This window comes from Limulus polyphemus, unplaced genomic scaffold, assembly GCF_000517525.1.
Source record: "Limulus polyphemus unplaced genomic scaffold, Limulus_polyphemus-2.1.2 Scaffold1217, whole genome shotgun sequence".
Classification (NCBI taxonomy): Eukaryota; Metazoa; Arthropoda; class Merostomata; order Xiphosura; family Limulidae; genus Limulus; species Limulus polyphemus.
The window spans coordinates 139,077-152,646 of NW_013666827.1; the positions used below are offsets into that span (position 1 = coordinate 139,077).

Genomic DNA, 13,570 nt, shown 5'->3' on the forward strand with positions numbered 1-13,570 from the left:
CACTAGTTATTTAATAAATCATTTTTACGGTTTAGAAAACAGCCAATTGGCTTCGAAAACTGTGTAATTTTTTTAATTATCTTACAGGAAAAGTAACAATGATCAAGTAAAAGAACTTGGAGAAGACTCTTCTCTGCTAGCCATGCAGTTCTGTGTAGAACAATTATCACTTGAAGTGCAAAGCAGAGGTATAAAGTTTTTTTTAATTTCAGGCTTTTTTTGTGTATTAATTGGTAAAATTAGTGAAATATCTTTGTTGGTATATAACTATTTCACAGATGTTTGTAATGTTGTTTGTGGATAAAACTGGTTTTTAAAACTGTTTGATATCATTAACATTAATGAATCTGGGTTCTTTATTGGTAGGAAGATTTGATGACTTGTATTCTATTATTGAATTTCTTAGTCTGTGAAAAAAAAAATATTATTGAAGGCCTTTCATATTCTTAAATCTGATTTTTTCAAAGTGTTGTCAATGTTTTGCTTCAGTATGAGATTTAAGTTTGGACTTTTATGTCGTTTATTAATTATACTTGTCATAAGACATTATGTTAGGCTTATTATAACTCTACATTCTTAATCTAGTCCCTTAGGAATTTCAATAATTAATAAGAGTGCATAATAATAGTAGTTCAACCACACTATCTATGTCATATCCATTGAGTTTCCCTCAATCCAGAGCTTTTCAGTCTGGCTGGGATACACAGCAGTGGTCGGAACACTATTTACATAAGCCATTTGTTACAACAACAGTTGTTAGGGTGTGAACACCTTTTACTAACTGGAACAGAATGATTATAATTAGTAGTTATACTTTGTTGTAATACATTATGTTAGATCTATCATATTTTATGGTTTTTCTTAGTTAAAGATAACTAACGATAATTTATTGGTATTGAGACATAATTTCACTGTTTGTAATGTTGAGTTACAGCTGCATTTGTAGACTACAAAATTAAATTGCTTTTTCTTTTTTTGTACTTAAAAGGTAGAAGTATAGCAGAGCTCCAGGTCACAGGGGTCAAAGCTACGTTTTCTAAACGTCCATACGAAACGTCAGTGACGCTGTGTGTACATAGTCTCTTACTAATTGATGCTCTTCAGACTTATGGTCCTGATTTTGAGTTGCTGGTAGCATCACATAGACATGTGAGGTTTGTAGATAAGTTGTCATATGTAGAAAAAATCTTTCAAGTGCTAATTTTTATTAAGTAAAAAATAGAGTTTTCTTAAGATATTGCAAGCAAAATATGTGTTCAATATTCTGTAAATTTGTAGTAAAAAAAAATTGAAACAGAAAGAAAAATCTGATTATTTTTATTCTTCCTCTTGAAAAAGTAGTTCATCTTATAACATTTTACTTCTTTTCCATAATTATCAATCTTACTTGTATTTTATGAAGAACAAGCTTTCTTCGTACTATTATTGGTGAAATATACCCATACAAACAACGGGTCATTGTTGGGGCATGAGGATACATTTTCATCTGATCGTCATCAAGTTTCGTAAATGTAAAATTCGTTACAAAATTAAAATGTGTTTCATTTATAAAAATTGTACAAGTGTATATAAGTAAAGGGTTATAAATGAACTGCGTGATCGACTAGACCTATATGTTTTAAATATGAGCTGCTGCAGAGAAACGGGTATTTTCTGAGTATTGTGTAGTGGTTACATCCTGCAATGTTTTACGAATTCTCTAATAACCACTAACTATTTGTAATTTTATATTTGGCAAAATCCATATTGGAAAATTTTTCATGACAACTTGACTTGAGAATATGCTGTTCAAGCTGTACCTTGTTGCAGTTTCTGTGTGTTTTTCGTTATGGATAAATTATCATCTAACACCAGTCAGATGAATCTCTTGAGAATTGTCTAAATTTGATTCATTTTTTTTATTACATTTTGCATGGATTAACCTTGTGTACAAAAAAGACCCCTTTTTTTTTAGTTTTGTTAAAAAAATTTGGGTGACATTATAATATTTTACATTTTGAAGCATAAATATACTAGAAAAATGTGTTAAAGTTGCTAGTAATATCAGCAAGTTTGTGGTTAGCAAGTGATAATCTGCCACAGTATAAAAAAAATAAAATTGTATAAACAAAAAATAAACACTCACTACTTAAAATAAACTTCAGGGTAAAAAAGTTTATAGTGTTCTCATTAAAACCCATCTTCAAACAGTTTGTATTATAAGTAATGAGGAAAATAAGATATTAAATGCACTCTGAACATGAGCATAGTTTGCATTATACATCAAATGTTAATTGCTTTACACCTTAAAGTTGAATTGTTTTTTCCAGAAAGCTGTAATATTTGACTTTGCCAGCTATTTATTATTATTGTATTAAACTGTGTTGATTTGTTATTGAAATTTTAATTGTAATAATATTTTTAGTATGGATAGCATGAGTGGCAGTCTCAGAGACAGTGAACCTAACTCTCCAACTTCTCCAGCTAGTCCAGAAGCTGCATATTCTCCACTTTTGGGACGATCACCTCCTACTGTGCTGAATGCTGCTTTAAAGACCTTGCACACAACTTCAGAAAAAGGTTACTATAGTTATTGTGGTATAAACTAAAAGCACGTGCTTTTGTGTTATAAGTAACACTTAGTATATATATATATTTTTTTTTAAATGTAGAACAAGTTTTAGAACAAAAGAGCTAGCCAAGCTATACTGTTTGAGGATCAAATTTGGAAGATGGTCACGAGATTTTGAATCCTTCAGTGTATGTCGTGCATACATTGAGCTGATGATTTGTAATTAAGGGCTTAAGAGATTGTCAGCCCTCAATCAAAAAATCTTTGCTTACTTCACCTAGTTTCTCGGCTAGTTAGCTTGTACAGAAAGAGAACAACATCTAATTTAAAACACTGAAAAATATCGCCAGTAGTTATATTAAAGTCATTCAAGTAGAATTCCTTTTTGACTTTTAGAAAGTCGGTTTATGTTCCATAATTAACTTTCTTTCTTGATTTTGAGGAAGTGCGTGTTTACTATTCTGTAGTAAGGTGAAGTGGTTGTTTTTAGTGCTTTAATCATTGGAAAAATGGCTAGGTATACTGGATTTATTAACTGTGTAATCAAAAGTTACTAATGTTTGTCATTCTTCCAGCATTAAAGACATTACTTTAGGGAGTGTTGACAAAAATTAATGTGATCGGACTTTTTACCTGTGGATCAACTCCTTCGGCCCCCACAGTGGCACAGCGGTATGTCTGCGGACTTACAACGCTAGAATCCGGGTTTAGATACCTGTGGTGGGCAGAGCACAGATAGCCCATTGTGTAGCTTTGTGCTTAATTACAAACAAACAAATATAATCAACTCCAAGGTTACTAATTCGTTTTTTTTGTACGGCATGTCCGAAAAGTCTGGAACTTGAAGGAATTTTGCCGAATGTGTTCCACATATTGTCCTTGGTATTCGAAACTAGTTTGAATTAACAGTGGGATTGGCTCGAAATTATCATTATCATAATCAGCGACGTTTCTGAGATTAAGAAAAGCTGCAAATCACCTATGTTTCCAGATATTTTGGACACCTTATACTGTTCACTACCAGTAGGGTCCACATATTGAGTAATTTTTCAATTTTTTACTGTTACAGCATTCATTGTAAATAACTGACTAAAGGAGTTGTACCAGTAACCCTTAAAGTTAATACATCAACTCAATTTTAGTTGTGAAACCTTCACAAAAAGTAACATGTATTGTCACATTTCCACATTGTAATTCCACTGATTTCCTATAAATATCTGCCTGTCGAATAGCAATGTTTCGATCACTGAATATATCTATTTAAATAGTGATGCATGTGGATTTTAGGCTTCTAATACAGCATTCCACATCTTTGTTGGTTTTTTTTAGCACGTAAGATTTCTGCATCGCCTTTCAGCTCATCACCTTACTCAAACAAATATGAAGATTTTATTGAGCCAACAAGTAGAGATGCCTTGATCGTCATGGAGTTCACAGTCACCCATAAACCATCTCTGGTTGACATAGAAAGAGGTGGAGAAACTTTACAGATTGCCAGCTTACAGTTTAACACACTTGATATTACAGGTAATGTATACCTAACCAACCTAATAAACATTTGGCTCTCACTGGCCTCCTACAACATGTGTTAGTGAACAAAAAACTGAATTGTAGATATCCCCGTCACACCAAACATGCTCGCCCTTGCAGCCGTGGGGGCATTATAATGTGACGGTCAATCCCACTATTCATTGGTAAAGGAGTAGCCCAAGAGTTGGCAATGGGTGGTGATGACTAGCTGCCTTCCCTCTAGTCTTATACTGCAAAATTAGGGATGGCTAGCACAGATATCCCTCATGTAGCTTTGCACGAAGTTCAAAAACAAACAAACATCAAACACTAGATTCCAGCTTTTCATTTCTTTGATATTTACAACTAGAGATTGATGATTAATCAGTTACCTATGAGCATCGGTTAGTAACACACAAATTAATCAGTTGATTAAAGATTAATCTTACAAAGTAATTAACTAATTGAAATTAATGTTTCCAATTATTACTGTTTTTAATTGATCCAACTATCCATGTACTCAAAATATTGACCTTTTGATTTCTCATTATTATTATTTTTGATAAATTCAAGGTTATTATTCTTAGTAAATTAGTGTCACAACTTACCAACAATTACCACCTAATCATACATGATGTTAGAAGAACAAGTAGGTTGAAGAAATCAATTTAACACAAAAATGCGATGCCCTATAACCCAAATGGTGAACCTTTCGAAAGTGCTTTGGTTATAGAATATTTTTGTGTTACGTCACCTAATCATAGTTAGTGTTTCCGTTTATTACTATTTTCAATTATTCCAACTATCCAAGCATCCTGTGAGAATAATTGATTGGTTGAATGTAATTGTTTAATGAGCCCAATGATTAATCAGATATCATATTCCACTTATCGTCCAACAAAGATAGTGGATTTGTAGGTGAAATTCTTTTAATAACTACGTAACTGAAATAATTTTTTCTACAAATTGTGAGAAATTAATAAGAGGCATGAATAATTGATATATTTTGACCCTGATAGTTTTGATACATAGTACTTAGAGTGTATTAAACTTGTGCGTAACGGGTTCTGAAATATTTTATGATTTTTAGTATAACTAAAAAACAAGAAGGAAGAACATGTTAAAATCAAGTTTTGAGTTGGAGAAAAAAACATAATGACATTGTAGCTGCAGACTAGTAGTTTAACAGAGAATATTTTTATAAATATTTAGCTTAAAACTAACATTCATATAATTTAAATGTTTACTCATGTGCATTACATATAAATTTGTTTTTGTATTATGTATCATAAAATATTTTTGCTATAACTTTATCTGAATTGAGTGTTAATTGTAAACGTGTTATACGCTTTTGCAGCTAATCAGGAAACTATAGTGGAATTAGTGGGGTTTCTTCGCAGAATCAGTTCTATTGCCTCAGAAAAAACACCTTCATTACATAAATCAGCAACAGTTACTCCACTTGGCAGCGAAGGAAGCCCAGGGGGTTCCTTATCGTCACTAGGACACGATGGTGTGGTATGTTAGGATCATCGGATTAAATAATTGCTGTTTCTTCATTTTTATTATTATTATTCTAGGATTAAAATATTTCATTTTAACTTAAAATGAACAGCTCTTTTAATATGTGGAAAAAAAGGTCAATAGTTATAATTTATCTTGAAGCTATTGTTATTCAAACAATTATTATTTTTCCACAGAACAAACAGCAAACAGATGTAACAGTTCCTTTTGTCAGGACTGAACTGACCTTTGATTTTCATCGTCTGAATGTGCTTTTGTTACGTGCCGTGAGCAAGAAGCATAATACTGTTGGGCAGAAGGTTGCTACAGCAACAATGAGTGGTGCTCATATTCATGCATCAATGGGTAAGTGTTCAAAAGTGTTTTTGTTGGTTTATTAGTAACTGTATTTATAATTTAACAATCTAGCTGTTAGTGTGAATTAGAGGGTTCGTAGCCCATTATGACAAAAAAACGCGTCCTGCACTTTGGAGCTGTGGCTGCACTATAAGATTGATGGAGTAATCCAAAAGTTGGCAGTAGTTGCTGTTAACTATCTTCTTTCCCTCGAATGTATCATTCAAAATTAAGAATAACTATGTGCAGATATCCCTTTGTGTAGCGTTGCTCAAACTTTTCGAAATGAATGAACAACTGATACTTGTTTCCCCATTCTTTGGTTTAATTTAGTGTGACTGACTGATATTTGTTTTCTCATTTATTGGTCTAATTTTAAGCAACTGACAATAAAATTTCACAAAATCCCTTAAACTCAGAATGAGTAGGTAAAAACTCTGCAAAACTCTTATGGCAGGAAATGTAATTTTGTTTGTGTGCTAGTAAAGCTTTTAGATTACATCTCAAATATTCAGTAAAATTCATGATAAAAAAATAAATTTACTAACATACCTAGTTTTATACTTTGTGATAAGAGTAAAATCTTTAAGAAGTAAATGGTGTTTTTAGAAATAAAAGACCTTTAAAATATGTTGTTATCTTACAGGGGATGGTATTAGAATAAGTGGTGACCTGGGTGGATTACAGGTTTTAGACTTGGCAACAGAAAACACAAAACACCAGAGAATCATTAGTGTTGGTTATGATCCACTGTCAGAGGTTCAGTTAGATCTTCTGACTCGTTTGCAGGCTGATTTGTATAAACCACTCTCCAATATTACAGCTGAAGCTGAACCTCAGAAAGCTTTGACTTTTGTGGTAACTCGTAGCTCTCACGACTGTGCTAGTTCATCTCCAGTTTTAGAAGCAGAAGGAGGAAGCATTTTGAAAGAAGACGAGACAGAGACTTTGGAAGTAACGCTGCGAATGGCCTCGGTTTGCTACACTCATTCCCCAAGACTTATTTACGAGCTTGCATCGTGTGCTGTGGAGTTCAGGGAATACATGGTAGCTCTTGCAAGTTCTATCAAAACAGCGGCTACAGGAGTTGCCATTGGTATTGTGACAAGACGTGCCAACAGTCTCTCTGCTTCATTTCATGGAGGAAGTGCTGAATTACTGACAACTCGGAAGCGTCATGGCAGTGCTTCGGCAGAGGATGTTACCGAAGAAGTTCCTTGTTATATTGGGGATGATACAGAAGAAATATTAAATTTAGAGATCAAGTTAGTATTATTTGTGTAAAATTTTAGAAATAAGTAGTATATCTTTATGTTTTCCCAAAATAATCCAAGAGAGAAGTTTCGATATTGGTAAACTTTTTGACCCTTTCTCAACAGTTTTCTTGAAACATATTTTTTCTATTTGAAATATAATTTGCATATTTAAAAACAAATTAAGATTTAGTATACTATATATTAAGCTGAAGCTATAGAAGTTTTTGAATAAAAGTATTGTATCAGATTAATCTTTCAATTTGTGTATTTAATAATGGTGATGATACCCATTGGAGCAGATCTAATGTCAGGTTTACATTTCAGCTCTTGTACTTACATAATGGTGACCCTCATTTTGATCCATCAGTTTAAATATGTGATTTAAAGGAAGAAATAATCCAATCAAATTTAAGGTACTAGAAATATAACTATGATAAGTAAAGTGGGTTGGAAAAGTGTATTAATTATGAAGTACAACAAGTACTTAAACATAATCAGAAACTTATAAATTGTAGAAACTTTACATGTGGAGAAGCAATTATTATTATTATTATTATTATTATTAACTAGTCTAAACTTTGTACTGTATATAGAAGGTGGAGGGTAGAAATAAAAAATTAAGCATTCATTATTTTAGAATTTTCTGTGTTCTGTGTTTCGTAATGCCTAATTTTGAATAAAAAAAAGTCATGATTTATTTATACAATTATAAATTTAAAGTTGATGCCAAGGTGTTCAGAATAGTTTTGGAGATGTGACTAAATCTTAAATCAAAGGACTAAAAGGTAAAATACTTTACAAGGCACAAATTAGATTTATTGATTGCTTTGAGTGACTTTTAGGTCAGAATATAAGAATTTTGTTTGTAGAAAAAAAAATTTACAGTGTAATATAAATGTATTTTTTTCAATAATGTTATATCACAGATCTTGATAGTAAGCAGTAATATCAAAAATTTTTTGTTTCTTTTACAGACTGGATGTTTTATTGCAAACCCCTGTTATCATATTACCAAGTGCACCTGCTAGTGCAGATGTTCTGGTAGCACATCTTGGGCAAATTCGAATACAAAACCTAAATTCTGCCTCATTAGAGTCTCCACAATTCACCCTTAACAGCTGTGATTCTTTCAAGTCGGATTCGTTTTTTGTGGAGATCCGACAAATGAACCTTTATTCTCTAAACATTGAAAGAAATATCAGAACTACTTCAACGGGGATAAATAGCTTCTGTAGTGGTCCTGAAGTTAGTTTAATGCCAGTGCAACACCTTTATTCTTGTGCTCAGAATGGTTTTCCTATTCTCCATGACACCATTATAGAGTTCACAGTTGCAAAGCAAACTGCGCCATCGGAGATACATTCTGAAGACACACAACAGAATTTCATATTTGATGAAGAGGGTATGATACACCATGATATCTACAGCAGGAAAGACACAATTAAAGTAAGCTCTTTGGTAGCGGTGTTACAAAATTGTCATTCTACTTTAAATAAGATAATTATCTGAATCTACTCGATAATTGACTCAAATGAGATAAGGGGAAATAAGATTTATTTGCTAGTTCAAATCAGTTTCACAAATGGGAATGAAGATAATTTTCTTGATGTTCCATTGTGCGGTGATGACTGCTATTTTGGCCCTCTTATGGTTTTAAACTTGTTTCATGTTTGTGAAATTCTTTCAGGTGTCAAGTGCACATCTGAATATCAAATTAAAATGTTAAGTACAAATAATAATTCTGACTCCTTTTTCAACAATTTTTACCTCGGTGATATTTTAGAATTGATACTTTAACATCTTGTAAAATGTATTTAATGTAAGTTTGAAAGATAAATGATAAATGTTAAAAAGATTCATTTCTAAGCAGGGTCTCGCTTGTATATTATTCTGTCCATCCAAAAGCGTACACTTATACTTGCTAAGAATCTTTAATCCGTTAAAAATATAATTATTCACATCTTGTTTCTCACATGATTTATATTATCTTTCACTGGCTATATTATTACAGCCTTGTTTCCCCCTCCCCTTTTATAATATCACAGCATGCAGTCTGAATAATTACTGATGAAACACAGCTTTGAAAATAGCCACTAGCAAAGCCTAATTACTGTTAGGTAGCACATAGTATAAACTATTTACATCAATGTAGAGTGAATAAATTGGTCTGAGCATGGGAAAATGACTACATGGACCACCAGAAAGAATGAACATTGGAATCTAATAGGATGTTCATAAGATTTGGGGAACAAACCACATATCTGGGAGTTATTTTATAGTTTTTTTAGACTTTCTTGTCATTCCTGAAAATGTTGCGTGTTAAATTTTATCTGTTTGAAAGCTACAACACTTTTCTTCTCTGACAATAAATAAGTTTAATCAGACTTAGAAGTATGGTAAGTGACAGCAAAATATTCTGAAAACATAAATCCTTGTTTATTGAATATTGTTATTAAGTTTATTGTATTCAATCATGAATAGAATAACATATTTATAAAACTATACTTCCCATACATAAATTGATTTTTACCAAAGAGTGTTGTTAGCAAAAATATTAATCTAGCCAGACAATGGCAATGTGGATGCTAATGTTAAAGGTCACTGATAAATCTCCTTTAGTCAAGTTGAAACTTATAGGATATATACAAAATGGAACTTTGTTATTAACAGTAAAAACAATTGGAAGTCTAAGTTGAAGAAAAGTATTTTGATGTTTTTTTACAAACAGTTTCTCATAATACACACACACAAAAAAAAGGCTCTCATTGGCTCCTTGGTAAGTTCTTAGTATTATCATGCTAAAAATCAGGTTTCAATACCAGCAGTGGGCAAGACGCAAGTAATCCATTGTTTAGCTTTGTGCTTAATAATCAACAAGAACATTTTTTGAAATTTCACAACTTAAAAAAATGGTATTAAAGTTAAATCTAATTACATTAATTTATTTATGCCAGAACAAGGTACTGTTGAGTAAGTTTGTGCTAAGATTCATGAAATTTAGTTACGTATTTTCTCTCTGAGAAGGAAAAGATCAAGGGATATCAATGACACCTCACTAATTATTCCTTATCTCATAGCACATTACTAGAGTTTTAAAAACATTGCTTGCATTGTTATGATGACATAGTATAATCTGTTGATGAAAAATAAGTATTTATTTCATCATTACAATTAGAATTAATTACATCTTTGATAACATCATTCTTTTCTTGTTTAACTTCAACTCCACACCCCCTGGTGGATCAACAGTTACCCTGAAGTGTTGTATGATTAAATTTGGCTCTGTGTTGGGCATAGCACATTGCATGTTGTGTAAATTTGTATTTTAAAAACAAATCGACATTTCAAACTTTCACGAGTACCTACTGACAACACCTTCTCTGTCATGCCCCTTTGATATAATTGGGTTTCCTTTATCTTTCTGTATCACTTGGTTGTATGTATAGGAAGGTCGTAAACTTTTTACGTAACCTAAGAATTAATACAATTTGAAACAAGTTTTTTCTGTCAGTTTTGTGATCTTTTCATAAAAGCTGTTGGAGGACCTCATTTTTTGAAGCATATGTTTATTTAAGAAAATAAAACAATTTAAATAAAACCTTCGAAACTTTACTATACATTCACAATTGTTTTAATTGAAGATCAATGAATTAGAACCTTTTAAGGTGCTTTTTTTTGTTTTCAGTTATAACATTTTTAAAAGAATTAAAACTAGAAGTGTTGGTAGAACATTAGCAGTCGTTTTGGTTGTAACTTCTAAAATCCTAGATTCTGTGTTATTTATTTAGAATGTAATGAGTAATTGTTTGTTAATTTCTGTAAAATTTAAACAGATACTTATTTAGAGGTTTATTTTATTCTGATAATTGAAAAAAAATATATCCATTTTGTTTGTTTAATGTTATAGAAATTCAATTGTTCTTATTATGATGTTGCTGCTCTGTGTCCTCCTGTTTGACTTTGATATTTTTATTTATTAAGCTAACTGGTCAAGTGGTCACCCCTTTGAAGGTTATCCTTTCGAAACCTCAGTATGAACAAGTGCTGAAAACCTTAGACAACTTGACCTTTGACGGTTACGACCAGTCAAGAGATCTTTCATCAGAACATTCCTTGAATACTGTAATTGAAGAAAAGGTACAATATATATAAATAAAAACAAGGTTGTTTTGTGTCTTATTGATTTAACGGTGTACTGAGACTAATGTTCTACCATATTGACTTCATTCAGATGCTTTAGAATTCCAGAGGTATATCTAGTTAAAATATTATGGTTTTTTCGTATGTTTTTTTAGCCTCAAAATGTATTTTCTATCAAATGTTAAAAACAAACAAGTGAATGTCAGTATGAAAATAATTAATATATGTTAAGAATCATCTGTTGTTGAAATTAGAGTTAGCGTAACAAGCTTAGCTTAGGAAACAAAATTTGAAAGAATGTCACTAGTTAATTTACACCTTTATACTTTGTGCATAGGTTTCTTAATATCATTTTTTGATATATGTTTCAGGAATTCATAGCCTTTAGAACATTACCCAAAATCCATGCACAAATCAGAATAAATATTCCATAATACGTATTTCAATAAAGGTTGGAAACTAGACCTCTTAGCTTTCATGCAGACTATCTGTAGAAGTAGTGACCTTTGAGACAGAGGTTGTTAATAGGGCACTGTGGAAACATTAAACTCAAATCTCATCATTTTAAAGCTAGTTATCTTGTTCTTTAATAATATTTTAAATGTTGTATAAGTTGGTTTGTCCAGGTAAAATGAGACACCAAATGATTACGTACCCTATTTTTCCCGTGGGTATTACAAAAACAAAAAAAAGTAAAATTTGAGATTTTAGCCAATTGAATTGAATTTTCTTTATTTATATTCAGAAAGAATTGGTGTCTTTTTCATTGTTGTTGTTGTTTTAATTTTTTACTCTGGACAATTGTAAGATCTGTTAGAATGTTAAAAGGATGAATGTTTCTATAGGATGAAGATGCGGGACTTTATCCAAGTGTTTCAGCACTGAAATTAGATGAACATTTTGAAAACCAGAGAAGACATTCCAAAACAAAGTTACCACAAGATGAAATCCAGAGTCGAAACCTAACTTCAGTTTGTGCCTATTTCACAGTTCCAGAGTTTGTAGTAGGGTTACAAGGGGATCTTGAAGAACAAAGTATAGTGAATCTTATTTTCAAAGAGTTCACTCTGAACTATGAGAAGGAAGATCCATATGAAACACTGATACAGGTACAGTTTAATTACTAAATGAGGTAAAAAGAACGGTTTATTTTCATTGCACATCACCTTTTAAAAGTAGTTAAAGATGTTAAATATTGTTTGTAACTTAAATAAGCTTAATGTTTTTATTTTAGATTTTAATTAATGAAAGTTTTAAAAATAATTTGCCACAATTTATATAATCTATTCAGTAATACATCTAGTATTGTTTCTTGGCAAATGGTGTGATAATAACTGCTGTATTTTTTTAGTTTTGTGCATTGACTATGCCATGTGTTTTTGACTTTTATATTTGTCACTCAGATGAATTGTAAGTCAACCAGTCTTTTGATACACACAAACAATATTATTTACTGCAAGAAGTTGCATTTTCTTTTTCTTTTTTATACCAAAGCAATTATTTTCAGTATTACATTACAATGTTATTTTTAACTACATCACAAATGTTTCCAACAACATTAAAAATTTTAATCATTTGGTATTGTAATTACTTTTATTTGAAAAAAAAAAAGTTTATGATTATTTTTGTGTTTCATAGGTGTCTCTTCATTCTCTGTTAATGGAAGATTGTCTTGTACCTTCACATTCCAAGCATCGCTTTATAATGGTATCATCGAGTAAGGAGTCAGCATCCAGCCATTCCTCAACACCTACCAAATCCCTTTTCTTGTCTACTTCTTGTCCAGATATGACAGATCATTTGCCTTTAGTCATGAGTCATCCTTCCTTGCCAGATCGGTTACACACCCAAAATATCTTTAAAGTACATCACAGCAAGACAGCATCATTGCGAGGTATCTGTATTTGCTTTCGTGTTTGTTTGATTGGTTAATATCGGTTTTTAAAACATTTTAGGTATTACTTCCACTTACAAAATATTTCAAGAAAGTGAATTTTTCTGTTGACCATTGCAACTTTATTCAGTCGTAGAATGGACTTACCAAAAATTGAAACATGATTTTTTTTTTTTTACACATATTCATACTGAAGATGACATTTATTTCATTTCTGGCCATCGGAGCACTAAGTTCATTTACGATTTTCTTTTACAACAGTGTGAAACTGATTTTGGTTTTTCTTTTAACCCCAGAAATTATTACTATTTTTGATGTTTTCATTCTTCTTTCAATAGTTTATAGGAAAGGTTTATTTTT

The 13,570-nt window shown here is 31.4% G+C and overlaps 1 protein-coding gene across 1 annotated transcript in view; it reads left to right on the top strand.

The window, feature by feature from the left end:
- LOC106462652 (vacuolar protein sorting-associated protein 13D-like) overlaps positions 1-13,570 on the top strand; it is a 120,480-nt gene that overhangs the window by 39,304 nt on the left and 67,606 nt on the right. Inside the window, exons 22-32 of the mRNA XM_022389967.1 lie at positions 88-188; positions 989-1,154; positions 2,405-2,559; positions 3,881-4,078; positions 5,418-5,578; positions 5,761-5,929; positions 6,567-7,185; positions 8,151-8,622; positions 11,158-11,313; positions 12,162-12,425; positions 12,955-13,210. Of these exons, the coding sequence (XP_022245675.1) occupies positions 88-188; positions 989-1,154; positions 2,405-2,559; positions 3,881-4,078; positions 5,418-5,578; positions 5,761-5,929; positions 6,567-7,185; positions 8,151-8,622; positions 11,158-11,313; positions 12,162-12,425; positions 12,955-13,210 (2,717 nt within the window). The remainder of the gene's footprint in view (positions 1-87; positions 189-988; positions 1,155-2,404; positions 2,560-3,880; positions 4,079-5,417; positions 5,579-5,760; positions 5,930-6,566; positions 7,186-8,150; positions 8,623-11,157; positions 11,314-12,161; positions 12,426-12,954; positions 13,211-13,570) is intronic.